This window comes from Bactrocera dorsalis, chromosome 2 (assembly GCF_023373825.1).
Source record: "Bactrocera dorsalis isolate Fly_Bdor chromosome 2, ASM2337382v1, whole genome shotgun sequence".
Classification (NCBI taxonomy): Eukaryota; Metazoa; Arthropoda; class Insecta; order Diptera; family Tephritidae; genus Bactrocera; species Bactrocera dorsalis.
The window spans coordinates 24415396-24440532 of NC_064304.1; the positions used below are offsets into that span (position 1 = coordinate 24415396).

General features: G+C 36.7%; 6 protein-coding genes across 7 annotated transcripts; all 6 read left to right on the forward strand.

Moving 5' to 3' along the window:
- The first annotated feature begins 1382 nt into the window (after positions 1-1382).
- Positions 1383-2127, forward strand: LOC105231035 (general odorant-binding protein 99a). The gene is made up of 2 exons (XM_011212118.4): positions 1383-1541; positions 1662-2127. The coding sequence occupies exons 1-2, from the start codon at positions 1503-1505 to the stop codon at positions 2070-2072; spliced, it is 450 nt and encodes a 149-aa protein (XP_011210420.1). The 5' UTR covers positions 1383-1502; the 3' UTR covers positions 2073-2127.
- A 3222-nt stretch (positions 2128-5349) lies between these two features.
- On the forward strand, positions 5350-9990 carry LOC105231038 (general odorant-binding protein 99a-like). 2 transcript variants are annotated; one of them, XM_049448243.1, is made up of 3 exons: positions 5350-5504; positions 5602-5872; positions 9842-9990. In XM_049448243.1, the coding sequence occupies exons 1-3, from the start codon at positions 5466-5468 to the stop codon at positions 9964-9966; spliced, it is 435 nt and encodes a 144-aa protein (XP_049304200.1). In that variant the 5' UTR covers positions 5350-5465; the 3' UTR covers positions 9967-9990. The 2 variants fall into 2 exon arrangements, with proteins under 2 accessions (XP_049304200.1, XP_049304199.1); XM_049448242.1 differs by lacking the exons at positions 5350-5504; positions 5602-5872 and adding an exon at positions 9317-9471 and having other exon boundaries at positions 9571-9990.
- Positions 9991-12748: 2758 nt separating this feature from the next.
- Positions 12749-13491, forward strand: LOC105231037 (general odorant-binding protein 99a). Its single transcript, XM_011212119.4, has 2 exons — positions 12749-12902; positions 13024-13491. The coding sequence occupies exons 1-2, from the start codon at positions 12864-12866 to the stop codon at positions 13432-13434; spliced, it is 450 nt and encodes a 149-aa protein (XP_011210421.2). The 5' UTR covers positions 12749-12863; the 3' UTR covers positions 13435-13491.
- A 4456-nt stretch (positions 13492-17947) lies between these two features.
- LOC105231039 (general odorant-binding protein 99a) lies at positions 17948-18564 on the forward strand. The gene is made up of 2 exons (XM_011212121.3): positions 17948-18034; positions 18099-18564. The coding sequence occupies exons 1-2, from the start codon at positions 17996-17998 to the stop codon at positions 18507-18509; spliced, it is 450 nt and encodes a 149-aa protein (XP_011210423.1). The 5' UTR covers positions 17948-17995; the 3' UTR covers positions 18510-18564.
- Positions 18565-19971: 1407 nt separating this feature from the next.
- LOC105231041 (general odorant-binding protein 99a) lies at positions 19972-21124 on the forward strand. Its single transcript, XM_011212124.3, has 2 exons — positions 19972-20132; positions 20574-21124. The coding sequence occupies exons 1-2, from the start codon at positions 20094-20096 to the stop codon at positions 20967-20969; spliced, it is 435 nt and encodes a 144-aa protein (XP_011210426.1). The 5' UTR covers positions 19972-20093; the 3' UTR covers positions 20970-21124.
- Positions 21125-24089: 2965 nt separating this feature from the next.
- LOC105231040 (general odorant-binding protein 99a) lies at positions 24090-24929 on the forward strand. Its single transcript, XM_011212123.4, has 2 exons — positions 24090-24333; positions 24394-24929. The coding sequence occupies exons 1-2, from the start codon at positions 24295-24297 to the stop codon at positions 24778-24780; spliced, it is 426 nt and encodes a 141-aa protein (XP_011210425.2). The 5' UTR covers positions 24090-24294; the 3' UTR covers positions 24781-24929.
- Positions 24930-25137: the final 208 nt, after the last annotated feature.

Genomic DNA, 25137 nt, shown 5'->3' on the forward strand with positions numbered 1-25137 from the left:
ATTATCTCTCTGGCATTATAAGTCTGCATCTGCCGTATTTGTTGTCTTTGTATGTTTATTATACCATACAATAATCAAGAACTCCACCAACTCTCTTTGGTATTCGTTTCTCTATATACAGCAGTGTGCAATATAAAATAACCATTAACAGAAATACGTTTTAGTTTAGGTCTTGAGGTTTATGCCAAATCAATGGATCACACAGGGATAGCTGTTGGTGCTCATATTACTATTGTATAGGTAAAAATGTATTCGTTCCTACAGTGGAACTCCACGCTAGAAAATCGCACGGCCAAATGAGTAAGCCACTGAAACGATGGAGATCCTATAAAATACATATAGTACAAATGATCAGCACGACGAGCTGAGTCGATGTAGACATGAGACCGGCTGAATATACGTGAACAAACATACATGTCTGAAATTTTTTTCTCATCCTTTACTTCCCCAAAAGCGTCTTATTTGTCGGAATCATCGTTACCGGACCACTATAGCATGTAGCTGCCATATAAACTGAACAATCAGAAACTAGACCTTATATGAAAAACTAGTTTATTTGGAGAGATATCGTCATGAAATTTGGCTTGGGTTATTACTTAATAAAATAAGTTAATCTCCGAAGAAATTGTTCAGATCGGACCACTATAGCACATAGCTGTCATACAAACTCAACAATCAGAAACTAGTCCTTATATGGAAAACACTTTTATTTGGCGAGTTATCACCACGAATACATATGTATGTATGTCAATTGTCCAACTACAACATAAAGCTGCCCCGTAGGAACTGACGCATAAAATTAAAAGAGTATTAACTATAGTATATAGGGTAATAGACTTCTACTGAAATTTGATTAAGCTTTCAATTATCGGTTAAAAAGGCTTGTGGGCGAAAAACTTATGAACAAAGACCTCAAATGACTAATTTTCGAAGATTTGTTCGCCATTTCAACCGTGTACAATTTCTGAAAACCGGTGATCTTATTTCTTTGCACACCGCTGTGTGCGCCTCATAATATTATACGTATTTATTCAATTATCACTGCACAAAAGAAAGTTATCAGGTACACTTTTGACCCGAATGAACTAGAAAAGCAAAGTACTCATGCGTATTTACGTATATGAGTGTACTATCAGTTACCGATGCTCAAGTCAGTTTTTGGAGAGTATCAAGGAGATAAGGTATTGTAAGTATGTATGTATGTATGTTTGTAGTAGTAAATAAATTTAAGTCAATAAATCAAAAAATAATCAAAACAAGCTTAAGTTAAGAAGATCACTGTATACACATACATACATACATACATACATATGCATGTATGGCATGTAGTGAGAGCAAACCGATCAGACGAACTATCAAACAGCAAATAAAATATGAAATTGAGTCAATGCATTTGTCTGCTCACCAACCGAGCTGAATGTATAAATATGGGATTGCAATAGTTCTATACATCAGTTGTGTTCTGAGTTCAGCGGAGAAAGTCAATCAAGCCAAAATCCAAAATGAAATTCTTCATTGTGATCCTTGCAGTCGTTGCATTGGTTCGTACACCACATACATACATATTATATAAATACATACATACTTATATATATACATAAATATATAAATACATAAAATATATAGACACCGTTACTTACGTTATATAATATCTCTTTTAGGCATACGCCGACGAAGAATGGGTGCCGAAAAATGTTGCCCAAATCAAGGCTATCCGTCAGGAATGCATCAAGGATTTCCCACTCAGCGAGGAATACATTCAAAAAATGAAGAACTTCGAATATCCCGATGAAGAGCCCGTACGCAAGTACTTGCTTTGTACCGCTAAGAAATTGGGTGTCTTCTGCGAACATGAGGGTTATCATGCCGATCGTGTTGCCAAGCAATTCAAAATGGATTTGGATGAAGCTGAGGTCATTGCTATCGCTGAGGGTTGCGCAGACAAGAACGTCGAGGGTAGCAGCGCTGATGTGTGGGCCTATCGTGGTCACAAGTGTGTGATGGCCAGCAAGATCGGTGAACGTGTGAAGGCTTACATCCAAAAGAGCGTAGAAGAAGCCAAGAAACATTAAATAACTAGAACTGCCCTTCGTTGAACAATAAAGTATATTTTCTTAAGTATTATAATTGTGTGGTTACGTTTTATTTTTAAAAGTATTCTCCTTCTTTACTGGTGTAGACACCGCTTACGCGGTTATAGCTGAGTTAACAATAGCGCGCCAGTCGTTTCTTCTTTTCGCAATGTGGCACCAATTGGTGATTCCAAATGAAGCCAGGTCTTTCTCCACCTGGTCTTTCCAACGCAGTGGAGGCCTTCCTGTTCCTCTGCATCCCCCCAACGGTTACTGCGTCAAATACTCTCAGAACTGGAGTGTCTTCATCCGCTCGGGCGATATGACCTAGCCATCGTAGCCAATGTCTCTTACCTATGTCAATTACGTCGTATATCTCGACTGCGGTATTCACCGTTGGCAATGTGCAAAAGACTATGAATCTTCCGCAGAAGTTTTCTCTATAAAAATCATCACATTTTGTCATTGTCCATGCTTCTGCACCATATAGCAGGACGGGGATAATTAGTGACTTATTGATTTTGATCTTTGATCGTCGAGAAAGGACTTTGCTATTTAATAGTCTACTCAGTCCGAAGTAGCACCTGTTGGCAAGAATTATTCTGCGTTAGACTTCGAAGCAGACGTCGTTGTTGGTGTAAATGCTGGATTCAAGACAGACCAAATTATCTACGACTTTGAAGTTATAAAAGTGACGTGGGAGCGAAGTCCCTACAGCGACGAATTTTTGTTTGTTGTTGTTCTAACGGTTATCAATTCCCGTTAGGATGGTAAGGGTTATCCATGTTGTCGTCGACGTCATCTAGCGGGAGGCACAGGAAACGTGCTGTTTCCACGGCGTTGGACCAAAGGTAAAGGGGTGTTAGATGAGTAGGGCTGGCAGGGCATGCAAAGAGGTGGCCAGTGTCATGCGGATAATTATTGCAACAATTTCCACGACAGTCGGTTCTACGCACCGGAATTGACTCGAATTTTATTCAACCAAGGGCTGTTCTAACCCCGTTTGTAACGGTAAGTGTTTGTGAGACATTTCGTTTTTCCCCCCGTTCACAACCATAACCATACGCTTACCTTCCTTATTCAGTCTGGAGAAGCAGAATTAACGGTTCAGTTGTTGAGGTCAATGATATCAACATCATCGGCGTACGCCAGCAGCTGTACACTCTTGTAACAGAAGATTGAACCTGCTCGATTATGCTCTGCAGCTCGAATTATTTTCTCAAAGAGAATATTGAAGAAGTCGAACGAAAGGTAGACGCTTTGCCTGAAGCGCCCGAACGAGTTTTTTTTGGATTAGACTTATTCGCGATTCATCATTTGTCACGTTGTCTAATCCATGTGCTTCGAAACTGCTTTCGTATTTTTTAACATTTCTTTCGACTAAACAACTCCAGCCTTTTTAGAGTGATTGACAAATTGTGTGGAATCTAACGTGAACAAATATTTAGAGTCAAATGTTTATTCAATATTGAATGTATGCTAGTCCCACTAATGCTAATATATAATAAAAATAGGTTAAGTTGAGTTAATATCACATACATTGTGATACCCGAAATTGTAAATGAAACGTAAAATTTTTAATTATTTATCAATATTTATTCGCCTTCGAAGTAATCACCACCAGATGTTATAAGTATGATTCTATTTCTCTAGTCCTCGAAACACCTTTAATAAGAACGCTGTTTGGGATGACCTGCAGCTCCTTCATTGAATTTTGTTATTATTATTATTTATGAAAAGAATAATAAAATTAAACCTTAACAAACCAAAAAGTGTTAGCTTTAGTGATTAAAGCCATTCATTCTTCATAACTTCATAACTTATTAGATAAATCTTCTGAACTAATTGTATTACATTATCACACTTCAAAATAGATGTTTAACTTACATATAAATTTAATAAAGACTCTAATGTTAGAATGTGTTAAATTTGTTAACAATTCACTTAAATTAGGGTTATTTAGCTCTAGTCTGACATATTCTAATGATCGACAGTTTTCTATTAAATGTTGGACTGTAAAATTCTCCAAGTTGCAGTATAGGCAGACTAGCTGTAGGGTCGTTTCCAATAAATGTTTGTGAGTTAGTCTGGTGTGTCTCTTGGATATTATTTTAGGAAAGATTGGAGGACATCGATAGGGCTTTATGTTTTTGTAGTAGTGCGAGTAACTGGCTATTTCGGCTTCACGATAAAATATTTTGGCTACATTTCTGATGTCATTATTGTCAATGCTATTTATAAGTTCTAAGAGAGATATAGTTGCTAATTTTGCTTTGGACTCTGCTTGAGTGTTCCCTGGTATGCCGATATGACTGGGAATCCGTGCGAGTTTAATGTTTTCTACATTGGCGGTAAGTATATCTCTGGTTTGGCAAATCGTTTGGTCAGAAAAATTTACGTTAAGGATAGCTTTGAGCGAATATAAAGAGTCACTGAAGATTATATGCTTGTCTCTACTCTTTTATGCTATCTGGCAAGCGGGAAGGATTGCTTCTGTTGTAAAAACCGAGACGAAGGATGGTGGTGTTAACAATATTATTGTGCTTTGGACCATCAGTGTAGGAAGTTTTCCAAATGGGATGATTGCTTAAAATTTCGAAAAAGAGTTATAAATAAACGTTAGGTGATGGCATGTTTTTTTTTTTGGTTTCGGCTCGTTTTGTTCCCTCCATTCCGATGATTGTTAACTTGTTTGCATTTCAAATTGATAAAACCATGTTTCATAGGCAAATAGAATGCTCTCCATGAATGTGAGATCGGAATGGCAAACCCAAACCCAACGAGACCTTTTTTTTTGAAAAAGGCTTTGCTTTATCGAGGCGAGTCGAGCAAGAACGTGTTTCATACCCAAAATACCAACCAAAGTCAATCGAACGGACTCGCAAGAAATGTCGAGCTCTTTTGCCATGTCGCTAAGACGTGCCTGCCGATTTTCAAGCACAATTTCTTTCAATCTTTTAATATTCTATTTTCAACAGTTGAAGAGGTCGGAAAAACTGAATCACCGTAAGCATCTTCCAACATTCCAACGTTACGATTCCGCAAACGAAATTTGGTAAGAAATACAAAATTTGATACAAGAGGCACACGTTTGACCCGAATTAGCTAGAAAAGCAATTTACTTACCCTTAGTAAAAATATGCACATGTACATCAACAACCGATGCACAAGTCAGTTTTATGGGAATATAAGGAGATAAGGTATTGTAAGTACGTATGTGGTAGTACATAAATTTAAGTGAATAAATTAAAAATATAATCAAAAGAAGCTTATGTTAAGAAGATCGCTAAATACACCAACCGAATTGGAGGTATAAATATGGGATTGCAATAGTTCTATACATCAGTTTTGCGCAGAGTCCAGCGGAGAAAGTCAATCAAGCCAAAATCCAAAATGAAGTTCTTCATTGTGATCCTTGCTGTCGTTGCACTGGTACGTACACCGCATACATACATATTTATATATATATGTATATACATATATAAACTATATATATACCGTTACTTACGCTATATAATATATCTTTTAGGCATACGCTAAAGATGAATGGGTGCCGAATACTGAAGCAGAACTTAAAGTAATCGCCAAAGATTGCATAAAAGATTTCCCACTTAGCAATGAACAAGTCCAGAAATATACAACCTACCAACATCCCGATGAAGAGTCCCTTCGCAAGCGCATGCTGTGTGCCATTAAGAAAGCGGGTTTCTTCAGCGAACATGAGGGTTATCATGCCGATCGGATTGCTAAGCAATTCCAAATAGATTTTCATGAAGCTGAGGTCGCTGCCATCGCTGAGCGTTGCGCAGACAAGATCGTCAAGGGTAGCAGCGTTGATGTGTGGGCCTATCGTAGTCGCAAGTGTGTGATGACCAGCAAGATCGGTGAACGTTTAAAGGCTAGGAACCAAAAAATTTAACAATAAACTATATATATTTTATTAAGTATTATAATTGTGTGGCTATGTTTTATTATACTCTTGCAACTTGTTGCTACAGAGTATTATAGTTTTGTTCACTAAACGATATAGATATACGTCCATACATATATATCTATATATATATATACTACCCCAACTCCCATATACAACATATAATTACTTTCGTTTTTCTACCAAACCTTTTGTCGAATATTTCGGTCACTGTATGAGTTATATATACTCGTCGTACACGTATGTATGTATGTATATATAAAATACCTTGCATTCTTATCCTCTGGTTGATGTGTCACAGCTTAAAGCATTTCCCAGGCTTTGATTCTTGCAAGTTATTTTATACTTAGTTTCGAAAAATACTATGTGATCAAAATTAAACCGGACAGGTCCATAGAAACTGCGCGCAAAAAGCGAATCAACAATTTTTTTTCCAAATTTGGATATCTAATGGAATCATGGCTACCGCATCATTGAAAATGCTGTATTGTAGTTTTGTAGAGTCTACTATATTTTATTTATCACGAATACGAGTACTTGAGTAGCACAAAGTCTTCAATGAAGGTCGCGAAGTCATTGAAAACTTACCTGGTCGTACAATCATCTCTGTTAATGCCGATAACATAAAAACTTTAAAGAAAAAGTGCTTGAAAATCATCCTTTTGGCAATAACAGCGGATCTCAATATCTCTTTTGGATCAACTCAAAACATTGTGGTTAATGTTTTGGGTATGAAACATGTCAATAGTAGAATCGTACCAAAAATCTTTTGCAAAAACGCGATCGAGAATAAACCACAAAAGGAAGGCTAATTGAGAACTCTACATTCACCAAACACATCATTACTGGTGACGAGGTGTGGGTTTATGGATATGACGTCATAACCGTGCAACAATTTAAGAGCGGAACAATGGACATGTGCAATAATTGTTATTGTATTTTCAAAAAATGTTTAGTGACATTTGTGCACTTTTCCCGTTATATTTTTATTTTTCCGAACAGCAATTTTAGAAAATATTTAAATTGCACACTTTTATGGGAACAGCTGTGCCTTAAATATGGATGTACATATGTATGTATATGAGTATAAGACTTAATAAGAATATATCAGCTTCAAATGCGATTAAAAGCAAATATTGTCAGTTTATATATTTTATTCTGATGAATTATTTTTTGGCGGTTTATTTGTTGTTGGTGAGATACATATGTATGCATATGCATACAGTTAGCAATTATTGACCTCTCAAAAAATATATTCATACATACTTACATATATGCACATATGAGTTATGAATTTATTCACCAATCTGTTTGTTTGATAAGCTGTTTCGAACCGATGGACTGTCTTCCTTGGAACTACAAGTATATAACGACGTGAGCTAAGCCATCAACAATGAATTTCTTCTAAAAACTATGGTATTAAATAAATACCATGAATAAAAGTGCTCTGATAAGACTTGCCTGCTGTGAACTGCCACTATGAGCGAGAGTGTAGTTTCACAGTAATTGTGGTCAAAAGATTTCCAGAAGAACTTTTTTTTACATATTAGAAAAACTGCAGATCTTCGTCCACCCGCTATTGCCATCCTATTCGAACTCAATTTCAAAAGGAATCAAACCCTAAATACACTAGATTTCTGCTAGATTAACTTCAAAATAGTCCTGATGTTATTCAATATGCACCAGTTTCAATTGGAGAACTCTCATAAGAATCTGCTAAGTCAAGCAATAAGGACGTGAAGATGTATCGACTCCATCATACCCGAAAGAACAAATTAGGACTTGCTAAGCCGATTGCTTTTGAGCTTAGATCCTTTCGTTACCAGTCAAAGAAACTATCATGCAAAAGTAAATCAATTTTATTAGAATCAATTTTTGATTTAGCTGAATAATATTCGAAAAATTCCTTTTTTCGTTCATCAACTTTTTTAATTTAATATAATTAATTAAAATTTGTTGCCATCGGGGGGTGGCGGAGTGGGAAACGGGAGAGGAAGTTTTTAAAAAGCTTTGGCAAAAGTTTCACTTTAATATAGGCAGTGGAAGTATTTTTGGCCGCTGATTCCATGCAAGACCGACCACTGTGCACTGCTACCGTATTTTTTTATACTCTCGCAACAAAGTTGCTAAGGAGAGTATTATAGTTTTGTTCACATAACGGTTGTTTGTAAGTCCTAAAACTAAAAGAGTCAGATATAGGGTTAAACATATATAACAAAGTGATCAGGGTGACGAGTAGAGTTGAAATCCGGATGTCTGTCGGTCCGTCCGTCCGTGCAAGCTGTAACTTGAGTAAAAATTGAGATATCATAATGGAATTTGGTACACGTATTTCTTGGCTCCATAAGAAGATTAAGTTTGAAGATGGACCACAAAATGGCGGAAACCGAAAACCTATAAAGTGTCATAACTAAGCCATAAATAAAGATATTAAAGTGAAATTTAGCACAAATGATCGCATTAGGGAGGGGCATATTTGGACGTAATTTTTTTTGGAAAAGTGGGCGTGGCCCCGCCCCCCGCCCCGTTTGTTGTACATATCTCAGAAACTACTATAGCTACGTCAACCAAACTCTATAGAGTCGTTTCCTTCAGGCATTTCCATACAGAGTTCAAAAATGGAAGAAATCGGATAATAACCACGCCCACTTCCCATACAAAGGTTATGTTGAAAATCACTAAAAGTGCGTTAAACGACTAACAAAAAACGTCAAAAACACTAAATTTTACGGAAGAAATGGCAGAAGGATGCTGCACCAAGGCTCTTTTTTAAATTGAAAATGGGCGTGGCGTTGCCACTTAAGGACCAAAAACCATATCTCAGGAACTAATAATCTAATTAATTTTACAGCAAAATAAAAAAAATATGTAAATGACGGATAATGAAATCTCGATTATCACTTTATCATGCGAGAGTATAAAATGTTCGGTGACACCCGAACTTAGCCCTTCCTTACTTGTTAACATTTCTTTAGACCAATCGACTCCAGCCTTTTTAGAGTGGTTGACAAATTTTGTGGGATCTACAAATATTTAGAGTATGCAACATTGAATGTATGTTAGTCCCACTAATGTCTATAGTTGTCCTAATCTCACCTTTCTTCACCAAGAAACTTATCAGGTAAACTTTTGACCCGAATTAGCTAGAAAAGCAATTTACTCACACGTACATATTTAACATACGCATGTACTAGCAATAACCAATGCTCAAGTCAGGTTTTGGAAGCTATTAATGTGATAAGGTCTTTTGAGTGCATATGTACATAAATTTAAGTGAATAAATTAAAAATATAATCAAAACAAGCTTAAGTTAAGAAGATCGCTAAATACACCAACCGAGTTGGAGGTATAAATATGGGATTGCAATAGTTCTATACATCAGTTGTGCGCTGAGTCCAGCGGAGAAAGACAATCAAGCCAAATTCCAAAATGAAATTCTTCATTGTGATCCTTGCAGTCATTGCACTTGTACGTACACCACATACATACATATTTATATATATATACATATATACATATATAAACTATATATATACCGTTATTTACGCTATATAATATCTCTTTTAGGTATACGCTAAAGATGAATGGGTGCCGAAAACTGAAGCAGAACTTCAAGCTATCGTCAAGGATTGCCTCGAAGATTTCCATCTTAACAATGAACAACTCCAGCAATACACAACCTACCAACAACCCAATGAAGAGCCCATTCGAAAGTACATGCTTTGTAACGCTAAGAGAGTGGGCTTCTTCAGCGAACATGAGGGTTATCATGTCGATCGTGTTGCCAAGCAATTCAAATTGGATTTAGATGAAGCTGAGGTCGCTGCCATCACTGAAGGTTGCGCAGACAAGAACGTCGAGGGTAGCAGCGTTGATGTGTGGGCCTACCGTGGTCACAAGTGTGTGATGACCAGCAAGATCGGTGAACGTTTAAAGGCTAGGAACCAAAAAATTGAACAATAAACTATATTTTATTAAGTATTATAATTGTGTGGCTATGTTTTATTATACTCTTGCAACTTGGTGCTACAGAGTATTATAGTTTTGTTCACTAAGCGATATAGATATACGTCCATATATATATATATATACTACCCCAACTCCCATATACAACATATAATTACTTTCGTTTTTCTACCAAACCATTTGTCGAATATTTCGGTCAGTGTATGAGTTATATATACTCGTAGTACACGTACATATGTATGTATGTATATATAAAATACCTTGCATTCTCATCCTCTGGTTGATGTGTCACAGCTTAAAGCATTTCCCAGGCTTTGATTCTTGCAAGTTATTTTATACTTAGTTTCGAAAAATACTATGTGATCAAAATTAACCCGGACAGGTCCATAGAAACTGCGCGCAAAAACCGAATCAACAATTTTTTTCCAAATTTGGGTTGCTAATGGAATCATGGCTACCGCATAATTGTAAATGCTGCGTTGTAATTTTGGAGAGTCTACTTTTTCACCAATACGAGTACTTGAGTAGCACAAAGCCTTCAATGAAGGTCGCGAAGTCATCGAAAACTTACCTGGTCGTACAACCATCTCTGTTAATGCCGATAACATAAAAACGTTAAAGAAAAAGTGCTTGAAAATCATGCTTTTGGCAATAACAGCGGATCTCAATATCTCTTTTGGATCAACTCAAAACATTTTGGTTAATATTTGGGGTATGAAGTATGTCAATGCTAGAATCGTACCAAAAATCTTTTGCTAACTCGCCGTCGGGAAGAAGCCACAAAACGAAGGCTAATTGAGAACTCTACATTCATCAAACGCATTATTACTATCGACGAGGTGTGGGTTTATGGATATGACGTCGTAACTGTGAGACAATCTAAGAGCGAAACAATGGACATGTGCAATAATTGTTATTGTATTTTCTAAAAATGTTTAGTGGCATTTGTGCACGTTTTTATACTCTCGCAACAAAGTTGCTAAAGAGAGTGTTATAGTTTTGTTCACATAACGGTTGTTTGTAAGTCCTAAAACTAAAAGAGTCAGATATAGGGTTATATATACCAAAGTGATCAGGGTGACGAGTAGAGTTGAAATCCGGATGTCTGTCTGTCCGTCCGTCCGTCTGTCCGTGCAAGCTGTAACTTGAGTAAAAATTGAGATATCATGATGAAACTTGGTACACGTATTTCTTGGCTCCATAAGAAGGTTAAGTTCGAAGATGGGCAAAATCGGTCCACTGCCACGCCCACAAAATGGCGGAAACCGAAAACCTATAAAGTGTCATAACTCAGCCATAAATAAAGATATTAAAGTGAAATTTGGCACAAAGGATCACATTAGGGAGGGGCATATTTGGACGTAATTTTTTTGGAAAAGGGGGCGTGGCCCCGCCCCCTACCAAGTTTTTTGTACATATCTTGAAAACTACTATAGCTATGTCAACCAAACTCTATAGAGTCGTTTCCTTCAGGCATTTCCATATATAGTTCAAAAATGGAAGAAATCGGATAATAACCACGCCCACCTCCCATACAAAGTTATGTTGAAAATCACTAAAAGTGCGTTAAGCGACTAAAAAAAAAACGTCAGAAATACAAAATTTTAGGGATGAAATGGCAGAAGGAATCTGCACCCAGACTTTTTTTTTAAATTGAAAATGGGCGTGGCGTCGCCCACTTATGGACCAAAAGCCATATCTCAGGAACTACTCGACCGATTTCAATGATATTATAATATTTTCTTAATACCCTGATGACATGTACGAAATATGGGTGAAATCGGTTCACAACCACGCCTTCTTCCAATATAACGCTATTTTGAATTCCATCTGATGCCTTCTCTGTATAATATATACATTAGGAACCGATGATGATAGGTAAATGACGGATAATGAAATTTCGATTATCACTTTATCATGCGAGAGTATAAAATGTTCGGTGACACCCGAACTTAGCCCTTCCTTACTTGTTTTCTACATAAAAATGATATGACATGATATGAGTTTGAACCTATATTCGAAGTACTTTTGCCACTTTGAGAAAAGTATCTCCAAAACACGCTTTCTGAACGCATCAAACAGCTCTTCAGGTGTTGAAATACATTGATGTCTTAGTTCAAGACATACATAAGTCATTCGGTGACAAGTCAGGACTATACTGTGAATGAATCCGTATTTGTAATTTGCTTTCCTGATGTCTTGAAAGAAAACTGGCAAACAAATGGTTCTATACTATTCAGAATTTCCTCTTCTACGTAGTGGTATGTTTGCGTCTTAACCAGTTTTTCCAAAAAAAAACAGGCAAACATTTGCTTGGAAGTGCTTCGTGCTGGAACTAATTTTGTTGGATTCGACTTATACGCGATTCATCATTTGTCACGTTGTCTAATTCTGGTTTCGAAGCACTGCTATCGTATTTTATTAACATTTCTTTAGACCAATCGACTCCAGCTTTTTTAGAGTGATTGACAAATTTTGTGGGATCTACAAATATTTAGAGTATGCAACATTGAATGTATGTTAGTCCCACTAATGTCTATAGTTGTCCTAATCTCACCTTTCTTCACCAAGAAACTTATCAGGTACACTTTTGACCCGAATTAGCTAGAAAAGCAATTTACTCACACATATTTAATATACGCATGTACTAGCAATAACCAGTGCTCAAGTCAGGAAGCTATTAATGAGATAAGGTCTTGTGAGTGCGTTAGTATGTATGTAGTGGTACATAAATTTAAGTGAATAAATTAAAAATATAATCAAAACAAGCTTAAGTTAAGAAGATCGCTAAATACACCAACCGAGTTCGAGGTATAAATATGGGATTGCAATAGTTCTATACATCAGTTGTGCGCTGAGTCCAGCGGAGAAAGTCAATCAAGCCAAAATTCAAAATGAAATTCTTCATTGTGATCCTTGCAGTCGTTGCACTGGTACGTACACCGCATACATACATATTTATATATATGTATATACATATTTATATATATATACATATATACATATATAAACTATATATATACCGTTACTTACGCTATATAATATCTCTTTTAGGTATACGCTAAAGATGAATGGGTGCCGAAAACTGAAGCAGAACTTAAAGTTATCGTCAAGGAATGCCTCAAAGATTTCCCACTTAACAATGAACAACTTCAGAAATACACAACCTTCCAACAACCCGATGAAGAGCCCATTCGAAAGTACATGCTTTGTACCGCTAAGGGAGTGGGCTTCTTCAGCGAACATGAGGGGTATCATGTCGATCGTGTCGCCAAGCAATTCAAATTGGATTTGGATGAAGCTGAGGTTGCTGTCATCACTGAAGGTTGCGCTGACAAGAACGCCGAGGGTAGCAGCGTTGACGTGTGGGCCTATCGTGGTCACAAGTGTGTGATGGCCAGCAAGATCGGTGAACGTTTGAGGGTTTATATTCAAAATCTCAAAAAAGAAGCAAAAAAACATTAAATTACTACAACTGCCTTTCGTTGAACAATAAAGTATATTTTATTAACGTCAGCCTAATATAGTTGGTGTTTTCAAAAGGACACTAGAAAAGTAGACCGTTAGCGGCACCCCTTCTGACATTTCTCTTCAGTAAGGTTTGCCATTCCATCATGCGATATACGATCCAACAACTAGTCGAAATTATTAAAAATAAATATCGAAATTCGGAGTCAGTGGCCTCAACTTTAAGTGCGCTAGGTGTTCATGTTTGTGGTCGTTATATTCGTGCATCCACAGACATAGAAAAAATGTTCCCGTGCCAGTGAGACAAATAGGTGCCCGTAGTGTCGAGCAAGAACTGAAACCGCTTGGTCACCAGAATCGTCGTATGTTCGTGAATTGGGCGGAGCAAAAACTTGAAAATGATCCGGATTTTCATCGAAAAATCAGCTTCAGCAATGAGGTTCATTTCTGGCTAAATGATTTCGCCAATAAGCAAAATATGTGGCAGCAATCCACACGTACTCCATGAGTCACAATTGCATCCCGAAAAAATTACGGTTTGGTGCGGTTTATGAGCGGGCATTATGATCATGATACTTCTTCCATGATGATCAAGACCGGCACGTTACTGTGAATGGTATTGCTACCGCTAAATGACAACCGAATATTTTTTGGCCCGAATTGGATGATAAGGACTTGGATAATATCTGTTTTCAACAGGAGATCGTCGCAAGCCACACAACGAATGCCCCAATCGATTAATTGAAAACCAAGTTTGTTGAAGGTGTTATCTCACAAAATGGCCAAGTCAATTGGCCGCCTCGGTCGTACGGTTTGACACCATTAGACCAGAGAACTTAAAACATATGATATACTTTACATTCTCTGATTAGACTATTTCCTGTGAGGCTACGTCAAGTCTATGATCTATGCCAACAAGCCAGCGTTGATTGATGAACTTCGTACGAATATCGAATGTGAAATTGTAGAAGTATCGGACGATTTATGCTTAAAATCCGTCGAAAATTTAGTTCAGCGTCTGGACTTCTAAAAATGTGCCAGTGGTAGCCAAAAAAACTGCGGGCAGTAAACCGAATGAATAAATTTTTGTCCCAGATTGGTACAACCTTTTATGGGATCTCTATATGTCAATTAGTGAGTTTCGCAGCTGTTTGCGTTGCGACAAGTTTGTCTGTCAATGATAACCATGAGATGAAAGAGTTTGCTTGAAAATTTGGGTTTCAAATAAAATCATGGCTACTGTATGGTTGAAAATGCTGCATAATAGTTTGGGAGGGTCTACTTTATCACGAATACGAGTACTTGAGTAGCACAAAGCCTTCGATGAAGGTCGCGAAGTCATCAAAAGCTTACCTGGTCGTACAATCATCTCTGTTAATGCCGATAACATAAAAACTTTAAAGAAAAAGTGCTTGAAAATCATCCTTTTGGCAATAACAACAGACCTCAATATCTCTTTTGGATCGATTTAACACATTTTGGTTAATATTTGGGGTATGAAGCATGTCAATAGTAGAATTGTACCAAAAATCTTTTGCAAACTCGTCGTCGAGAAGAGGCCACAAAAGGAAGGCTAATTGAGGACTCTACATTCATCAAACGCATCATTACTATCGACGAGGTGTGGGTTTATGCATATGACGTCATAACCGTGCAACAATTTAAGAGCGGAACAATGACCGCGTGTAAATAGTTCTTATTGTATTTTCAAGATTTTGCAAGAATAAAAGTATTAGTAGACATATGTATGTATCTGCACGTTTTGTCATTATATTTTTATTTTTCCAAACAGCAATTTTATAAAATAATTAAATTGCACACTTTTATGGGAACAGCTGTGCGTTAAATGTATGTTTGTATGTATGTATGTCCATTATTAGACGCGGCAACAAAAGTTGCTAATTCTCGGGCGATTCTCTTTTGCTGTCGCCCATTACCTTCACACGAACAACTTGTGTTGCGCAACTCTGTTCGAGTTTTTTTCTCATTCTCTTTCACCTTGCTTTAACCCATTGTCTACTCTTTATTTTAACCCATTGTCGTTTCTTTTTTCTTATAGATATTTTTCCACTCTACCACATATATTAATCAGTTCTGTCAATTAAGAAAGACATGTTATTTATAATTCAAAATTGAAACAAAGATTATATGACAGACTTTCACATATGTATATCACCCTTTTCACTATCGTCTGAATCAATTTGTATGGCTTTCTCCATACATTTCACAATATCTATAATTAATTCGATTTTTTCGTCATACTCCATTTTCTAAAATATTTATATTATATTATGTATATCTGTATACATATTTGCAAATTATTTGCCAAAAGATGATATTAAATTTTTTAAATATATTCAAAATATTAATTTCAAAAAAATATACTCAAATGCAACTATGTACTACGAAAGAAAGAACACGAATGCCGAAAAACGTCGCAGCGAACTGTTACGAATAAGAACACAAAACTCGGCGCGATTCTCCTCTCCTCGTCGCCCCCTCGCCTATAAACCAAGAGTTGCCGAAACAAAAGTTGCCGTGTGTAATAGGCGAGTATGCACATGTGCATAAGACATAATAAAATGAATATGATTAAAAGCAAGTACTGTCACTTCATATACATACATACATATTTTATTCTGACGCATTATTTCTTGGCGGTTTATTTGTTTTTGATGGTCCAAGACGCTTGTGCCGTGAGGTCAAATTAACAAAAAATAAAAAATAAAAAAAACAGATGTGTCTGCTCTACTATATCGGCATATATGTTTACATAGTTAGCAATTATTGATGTCTCAAAAAAATCATACATACATATGTATGTATGTATATACATACATAAATTATAAATTTATTGACCAATCTGTTTGTTTGATAAACTGTCTTGAACCGATGTCTTTCTTGGAACTGTATATTCACGTGAAATAAGCATTCAACAATGAATTGCTTCTAAGAACCATTAAATAATTACCATGAATAAAAGTGCCCTGATATGAGGCGAAAGTGTATTTCACAGTAATTGTGATTAAAAGATTTCCAGTAGAAGACTTTTTTCCACTTAAGAATCTTTGAACTTTTCATTTGTAATCAAAATTTGCGTTTTATGCGTATACCAATAAAAAGTATTATCTCAATCCCAAGCTTATTTTTCTGTTGAATAAATAATGTGCACATAGATTTATTTTCAATAAATTGAATTAATGCCTCCAGCTTTTTGGTTGGACAACTTCGTTGTTCTTTTAATATTTAAATTTATCGATAAAATTCATACATTTGCAAGAGAAAAGCTCTCAATACCCATATCGCACTTGGATTCAATAAGATTTTCCAATATCGGACTTACGCGTTTATAGCCGAGTTTACATTGTGATACCTGGAAATTGCAAATAAAGAGCAAAATATTTAATTATTCTTCAATATTTATTTTGTCGCCTTCTTCAAAGTAACCCCACTAGATGTGTGTATATTTCGATTCGGGTGTGAAAACGGGTTCCACGGAGAGGCAATTTCAGTTTCGGAACAAGACAAAATCACACGGACCTAAATCTGGTGAATAAGCCGGTTGATCAATGGCTTCAAATTCGTTCACAATCGTGGCTCGATGCGATGGTACATTATCATCGTGTAAAATCCATGAATTGCTGCTTCACAATTCCGGCAGTTTTCGTCGGATGTTCTCGCGTAAACGTCTTAATACGGCAAATGGAACTCCTTATTGATCGATGGTACCTCTAGAACAAATTCATGATGCACCAAACCAGGAATATCGAAAAAACCGAAGACCATCACTTCGATTTTTGAGCGGGTTTAGCATGTTTTGTTTTTTTTTTTTTGGTTTCGGCTCGTTTTGTTCGCTCCATTCCGATGATTGTTGACTTGTTTGCATGTCGAATTCATAAACCTATGTTTTATGGGCAGATAGAATACTCTCCATGAATGTGGGATCGGATTCACACGATCAAGCAAACCCAAAGAGACCTGTTTACGGTTCTCTTTTTGAAAAAAGGCTGAGCTTTAACGAGACGAGTCGAGCAAGAACGTGTTTCATACCCAAAGTATCCACCAAAGTCATTCGAACGGATTCGTGTGAGATGTCGAGCTCATATTAAGCACCATATCCTTCTTCTTTTAATACTTTCCTCAGTCGAAGAGGTCGAAAACGAGGCATATCTTCAACGATCTCTCGACCGCCTTTGAAGGATTTGCACTACTCGTAGGTTTGTTTTTCTTTTGATAAAACTGAATTACCATAAGCATTTTCCACCATTCCCAACGATTCCACAAATTTGAAATTCGGTTAGAAATGTATCAATAACCGATGCTCAAGTCACTTTTTGGAAGCTATTAATGAGATAAGGTTTGTGTGTACGTAAGTATGTATGTTGTGGTATATAAATTTAAGTGAATAAATTAAAAAAAATAATCAAAACAAGCTTAAGTTAAGAAGATCGCTAAATACACCAACCGAGTTGGAGGTATAAATATGGGATTGCAATAGTTATATACATCAGTTGTGCGCTGAGTCCAGCGGAGAAAGTCAATCAAGCCAAAATCCAAAATGAAATTCTTCATTGTGATGCTTGCAGTCGTTACACTGGTACGTACGTACATCACGCAAATAAATAACACCGTTACTATACATTATATAATCTCTTTTTTAGGCATACGCTGAAGATGAATGGATGCCGAAAAATGATGCAGAAGTTAGCGTTATCCGCCAAGAATGCATTAAGGATTTCCCACTTAGCGAGGAACAACTCCAAAAATTTAGGATCTTCGAATATCCCGAGGAAGAGGCCCTACGCAAGTACTTGCTTTGTGTCACAAAGGCAGTGGGTATCTTCACCGAACATGAGGGTTATCATGCCGATCGAGTTGCCAAGCAATTCAACATAAATTTAGATGAAGCTGAAGTCACTATCATCGCTGAGGGTTGCGCAGACAAGAACGTCGAGGGTAGCAGCGCTGATGTATGGGCCTATCGTATTCACAAGTGTGTGATGGCCAGCAAGCTCGGTGAACGTGTGAAAGCTTACATTCAAAATCTCAAGAAGGAAGCCAAAAAACATTAAATTACTAGAATTGCCTTTCGTTGAACAATAAAGCATATTTTATTAAGTAGTATAATTGCGTGGTTAAGTTTTATTTTAAAACTCCCATGCATCGACCGTTATGATCCGTGCAAATACTGGTGTTAAAATGAACTTATCGACTGTTCAATAGGTGATAAGGAAGGCTCTATATTTGGGAATATTAAAACTTTGCTCGAAGAAACACGATAATTCACGATTTCGTCGATGAGTGAAATTATTCAACTAAGAAGTTCCATTATATTTTGTGTGGGAAGTCAAATTTTTGATGCCAAAACGTTCACAATGTTGGAAAAGGCCTTCGGCGATAGTTTTTGAGAACTTTATTCCGGAGATTGACTGTAGCTACTGCTTCGAAGATTGGCAACCACTTTGACACAAGTGTGTTTGGACCAAGGAGAATTACTTTGAAGGCGACGATATAGATTTCGAAGAATAAATTAAGAACTTAGAAATTATGATCAAAGTATTAGTATTTTTGTAGTAAGTTAATAAGAATATACTTTTAATTGTAATTCATTCACGATTTTGTAAAATAAAACAACTTGAATTCTTTCGCAACATTTTTTAATTACTCTAATTTGAAAGAATGTAAAATATTCGGTTACACCTGAAGTTTTTTAATATTTCAGATGATTCGTTAGAAAGGAAAACGTTTCTTATACTGGGAACTTATTTCTCTTACTTCACGGCACAATGTGACACATCGAAAAAAAGCTGACCGAATAATACGCATCAGTGATCACACTTGAACATGTGTTAATTTGCAAAAACATTAAACAATATTTTCGTAATGAGACTAAAATAGCTGTAATATAAGTTAATAATATACCGAATTTGATTGCAATCATTTCATGCTTTTATCGAATAATTAAGGTTGAATACTTCCGCAACATTTTTATGCTCTTGCAACATGTTGCTACAGAGTATAATAGTTTTGATCATCTAACGGTTGTTTGTATCACCTAAAACAGAGTGAGATAGATATAGTTTATATATAAATGGTGACTTTGACGAAACGATTTGAAAACCGAGTGACTATTTGCTTGTGTGTCCGTGCAGGTATAAGCGTATTTAGTTGACGCGAAGTAATACGAGTATATAGTAATAAAACTAAGTGAGTCTGTGGCCTATAATATAACTTAATAACAGACCAAATTGGATTGTAATTCAGTCACAATTTCTTTAAATAATGAATTTTTAATTCTTTCGCAACACTTTTTAATGTAAAGTACTTCCCAACACCGAAGGTATTTCCCCTCATTTGATCCCTGCAGATTGCGAGAGTAAAAAATATTCAGTAACACCCGAATTTACCACTTCCTTACTCGTTACACCCTCGAATTAAGTTGCGGGGACTATACTTGTTTTCTTCATCTGACGGTTACGCGTCATTAGTGATCGTAGATCGTTTAAACAACAAAGTATGAGAAAAATTAAATGTGCATTTGCTCGCTCATCAACCGAACTGAATGTATAAATTTGAAATGCCAATAATTCCATTAATCAGTTGTGCATTAAGTCTAACGCGAATAGTCATTCGAAATTCAAAAAAGGAAATCCAAAATGAAATTCTTCCTTGTGATCCTTGCAGTTGTTACACAGGTACTGTTGATTAACAAAGAACCAAAAACAAAAACAAAAAAATCGCGTATGTGGGAAATGTTCTACAAATCATTCTGAACAACTTCGTCTAAGAGAATATGGGTCTAAAATCGGCGGCTTTTAAAGAATCATAAAACTTTGGTCGCCAGTTTTCGAGATATCCGAATGAAATTTACTACGTAGTTGCACTTTGATATTATATGATCATTTATCGTTGATCATTAAAATCGGACAACTGTATCACATATCTCGCATACAATCGTTCATATAGATTTTTAAAACTGTCTGTCCGTAGAACATTAACCCCATACGCGTTTTTAAAGATAAAAATCGACCCGCTCTAACATACATGCCATACATACGTACACCTCATACATATGTACTTACATAGATACAAACTGAAATACACCGTTAATTTACTTTACGTAATCTATCTTTTAGACTTACGCTGAAGATGAATGGAGACCGAAAAATATGGCAGAGCTTAATGCTATCCGCCAAGAATGCTTTAAGGAATACCCACTCAGCGAGGAACAACTCCAAAAAATTAAGAACTTTGAATATACTGATGAAGAACCGGCGCGAAAGGTCTTGCTTTGTACCGTAAAGAAATTGGGTGTCTTCTGCGAGCGTGAAGGCTATAATGCCGATCGTGTTGCAAAGCAATTTAAAATGGATTTGGATGAGGCTGAGGCCCTTGCCATTGTTGAGGGTTGCTTGGATAAAAACTTAGAAGGCAGCAGTGCCGATGTATGGGCCTATCGTGGTCACGAGTGTGTGGTGGCCAGCAAGATCGGTGATCGTGTGAAGGCTTACTTTCTTAAATCAAAAAAATAAATAACTACACGACGAATGGGACCAATTTTAAATAAAGACAATTAGTTTTAGTGTGAACATTATAAAATTCAATATTGTGGTATATTATGGGTAGTGTAGACACATTTGGTTATATTTGTGTGGGTATGTGTAAACAATGTTTCTTCATTGCCTTATTTGTTGTGTTTATTTTTTGCCTTAATCGTCCCGACCACCTTGTAGTATCGCCGAAATTAATTTAGCTTAGTGGGGTGTACTAATTGATAAAATTCAGTTTGAGTGATCAAAAGTGCGAGTATACTCAGGATTGTTGACTATTATATGGACCAGTTAATGTCCAGCCAGATGCTCTACTTTGCGCTTTTACTCTGAAATTGTCTGGGTTAAGCAATCCGCTTCTGATGATGTGTGGGTAGAATCTACTTCAGGCTCCAACATTAATTCTTGCTGTTAAATTGACGGTCAAACAGAACTTATTCACCAAAGTTCCACCCATCGGGTAGTACTTGTGTGATGATCGAGCAGCTTTCCAAATGAAGATACTCATCCTCATTTGAAGTTCGGGATTATAAGTGCGCAGAACCTTATTTTACAAGTCAACGCACTACAAATAGATATTCACTTTGTCTATAAGAGTTTCAAGAGCGAGTAAGTATGGAGATTGAGTCTCCATAGAAAAGTTTAAGTTTTAGTTTCTTTCTTTTAGTTTGTTGGCTGAATAACGGTGGAAGAGTATTCTTCTCATTGCAGGTGGTATACAAATTCCTGCTTGTATATCCTTTCATTTTATGTAACTCAGTTAATCAATTAACGCAATAGCGATGTTTAGTGGTGATCTAGTAGTTTTTGTGGTTTTTGCAATGATGAGTTTGTAGAGCAAGTTGCCAATCACCCCGCTTACTTCGCAACCTACATAACAGTGAGTATTGATAGAACTATCCGTGGGTGGTGGTGGTTGCTCGGATCGTGTGGTGGTAAACATTACTCGTGTGTCGAGACATTGCTTCGTTTTCTGATGCTGAAGTGATGCTACGGGCTCTGCCATGGGATCGTATGTTGGATGAGGTAATACTTGTAGAGTCGAGAGTTCTAAGTAATTTTTGAATTATACATTCGATTTTGATATATGCATTGTGTGGTTAATAATGTTGGGTCGTTTTATTAAATTTCGCATTTACTTTGTGTTGTTGTTTAGGTAAGGATTGTTTATTGCCGAAGAATCGGCTTAATGCTATGTGTTTAGACTGTCTGTCCAATATCAATGTTCGGGATAAAGGGTTCTTCGATTGACAGGGTACCTACATTCGGTCCATCTAAATTCCCATTAGTAGTTCTTTTGGATGCTTTATTCGCAAATTTGATGAGAGATTGAAAATATGGATTAATTGGGGGGGTTTTTCTTCACCTTCCAAAAGCGTGTGAATCGATACTCAGGCTTGTCATTCTGATCAATTATATGCAAGTATGCATACATATACCAATGGCAGATTCCGAAGTGGCAAACGGGAAACATTTCAAACTACCACTGTTAGCGAACACACCCAAACTAACGAAGAGGCATCTCTCACTAGAGTTGCCCTTCGACGAATCATTCTTGAAGAAATTAATCTTAATTTGAAATTGTGTGTGTGTCTATCGGAACAGATGCGTGTGCTGTCAGACATCGCAACTATACTCATCGACGCCGTCTGAAAATATGAATTTATAATTGTATATAATTATGACTCATTCACTCTGCGTGACTCTTCAGAAAGTATCGATCGATGTGGCAAAGGCATCAAATATGATAGATACGCTGCTTATAACGTACCGAAATCGAAGACAAAATTCTGAGGCTCATTTTCGATACATTTATTCAGACACGAAAAAATTGCGGCAGAACGGAAAGTTGGCGAAGACACACCAATAATCTGCGGCCGAGAACTTGCGAAGAATACTACGAGGTCTCAATGTACATTCTTCTGTTCAATACAATCGGCAAAGATTTGAAGACGAGCTTTTCTAGAGCAGTATTGGATGGATTTCAATTGAGTTTGCTACTTCCTAAAAAGTATGTGCTTTGAAAACCAAAGAAATGGAAATCTTATTGACTGCTTGATAAATAGATTCAAAGGTCTTTTGGATAATGACAACATCGTGCGAGGTTTGAATCTCAAAGGTGAACTTGACCACTTCATTCAAGATAGATTGATGGACCTGCACACGCATCATGATATTGAAGTCACTGTAGAAGAAGTTCGCGAAAGATTCTGAAAACTTGGCCAACATTAGATATTAGAAGGTCAATTTTTCAACCATGAATCAAACTGTAGAAAGACTACTATATTTAATACCATAACATTCATATTACAGTACATGTTTATTTCTACCGCTCCTACCCCCCAAAAAGCTATTTCTGGATCCGCCCCCTGTATATAATTAGATGTCTGTCTCGATTATTTTTATACTCTTGCAACCAGTTGCTACAGAGTATAATAGTTTTGTTCACCTAACGGTTGCGCGTATCACCTAAAACTAATCGAGTTAGATATAGGATTATTTTTATATAAATAAATGATCAGCGTGACGACTAAAGTTGAAATCCGACTGACTGTCTGTCTGTCCGTGCGTTCGTCCGTCCGTGCAAGCTGTAACTTGAGTAAAAATTGAGATATCTTGATGAAACTTGGTATGCAGGTTTCCTAGTACAAAAAAGTTCGAGCTCGTAGATGGGCGTAAGCGGACGGTTGTCACGCCCACAACGGAAAATGTATAAAGTGCCATAATTAGACACCAAATTAAGATATAAAACTCATATTTGGCACAGGGAATCGCAGTAGCTAGGGCACCTGAGGAAAAAAATTCCCATCCATGAATCCCATGAAATCACATATCTCGGAACCCGACTGACCGATTTCGAAAAATTCGTTTATGGTATTTTTTTCACATTTCTATGACACGTTGTAAAAATGCGCGAAATCGGAGCACAACCACGCCTGCTTTCCATATAGCACAATTTTAAATTTCTTCACTTTCGGCGATTACCTTTTCATAAGTGAATCTACGACCTATAATATATCTTAATAAATTGTGAGAGTACTAAATGTTCGGTTCCACCCGAACTTACTGCTTCCTTACTTATGACACCCTCGCATTAAGTTGCGGGCAGTTTAATAAATTTGTTCACCTAACGGTTGTGTGTCATTATGGAGAATAAAGCAATCCAGCAGCAAACAAAGTATGAAACAAATGCACTTGTTGGCTCACCAATCGAACTGAATGTGGTATAAATATGAAGTTTCGATAGTTCCGTACTTCAGTTGTGCTCTGAGTCCAGCGAGAGAAGTCGAACGAATACAAAGGCAAAATGAAATTCTTCATTGTGATCCTTGCACACGTTGCACTGGTACGTTCATCGCACAAATAAATAACACCGTCACTATACATTATATAATCTCTTTTTTAGGCATACGCTGAAGATGAATGGATGCCGAAAAATATGGCAGAGCTTAATGTTATCCGCCAGGAATGCCTTAAGGATTTCCCACTCAACGATGAATACATCGAAAAAATGAAGAATTTCGAATATCCCGATGAAGAGCCCGTACGTAAGTACTTGCTTTGTACCGTAAAGAGATTTGGTATCTTTCGCGAGGGTGAGGGCTATAATATTGACCGTGTTGCCAAGCAATTTAAAATGGATTTGGATGAGGCTGAGGCCCTTGCCATTGTTGAGGGTTGCGTGGATAAAAACACAGAAGGTAGCAGCGATGATGTGTGGGTCTATCGTTGTCGCAAGTGTGTGATGGCAAGCAAGATCGGTGATCGGGTGAAGGCTAAAAGCAGGGAGTAGTCATACAAGCAATAAATTATAAGTACTGTTATTCGTTGAACAATAAAAAATATTTTATTAAGTATTTTAATGTAGTGGAAGTGGTAATTTAATTTTAATTTATCCTATATAGACCTGTTTTGGAATAAAACTTCTTAGAAAAACGAAAATATAGTATATTTAGTATAAGGGAATTGGTGGTAGTGTTTACTCGATTTTATCTTGTTTTGTTAATACTACATACTACAAGTATGTATTAACATGCCACAGACTAATGAAATGCTCCCAGAGTTTCTTTAAGGTATTGTCAATACGATGATTTCCCCTATTTTCGCATTGTCTCAAACGAATATCAGAAGTATGATGTCCGCAAGAGAT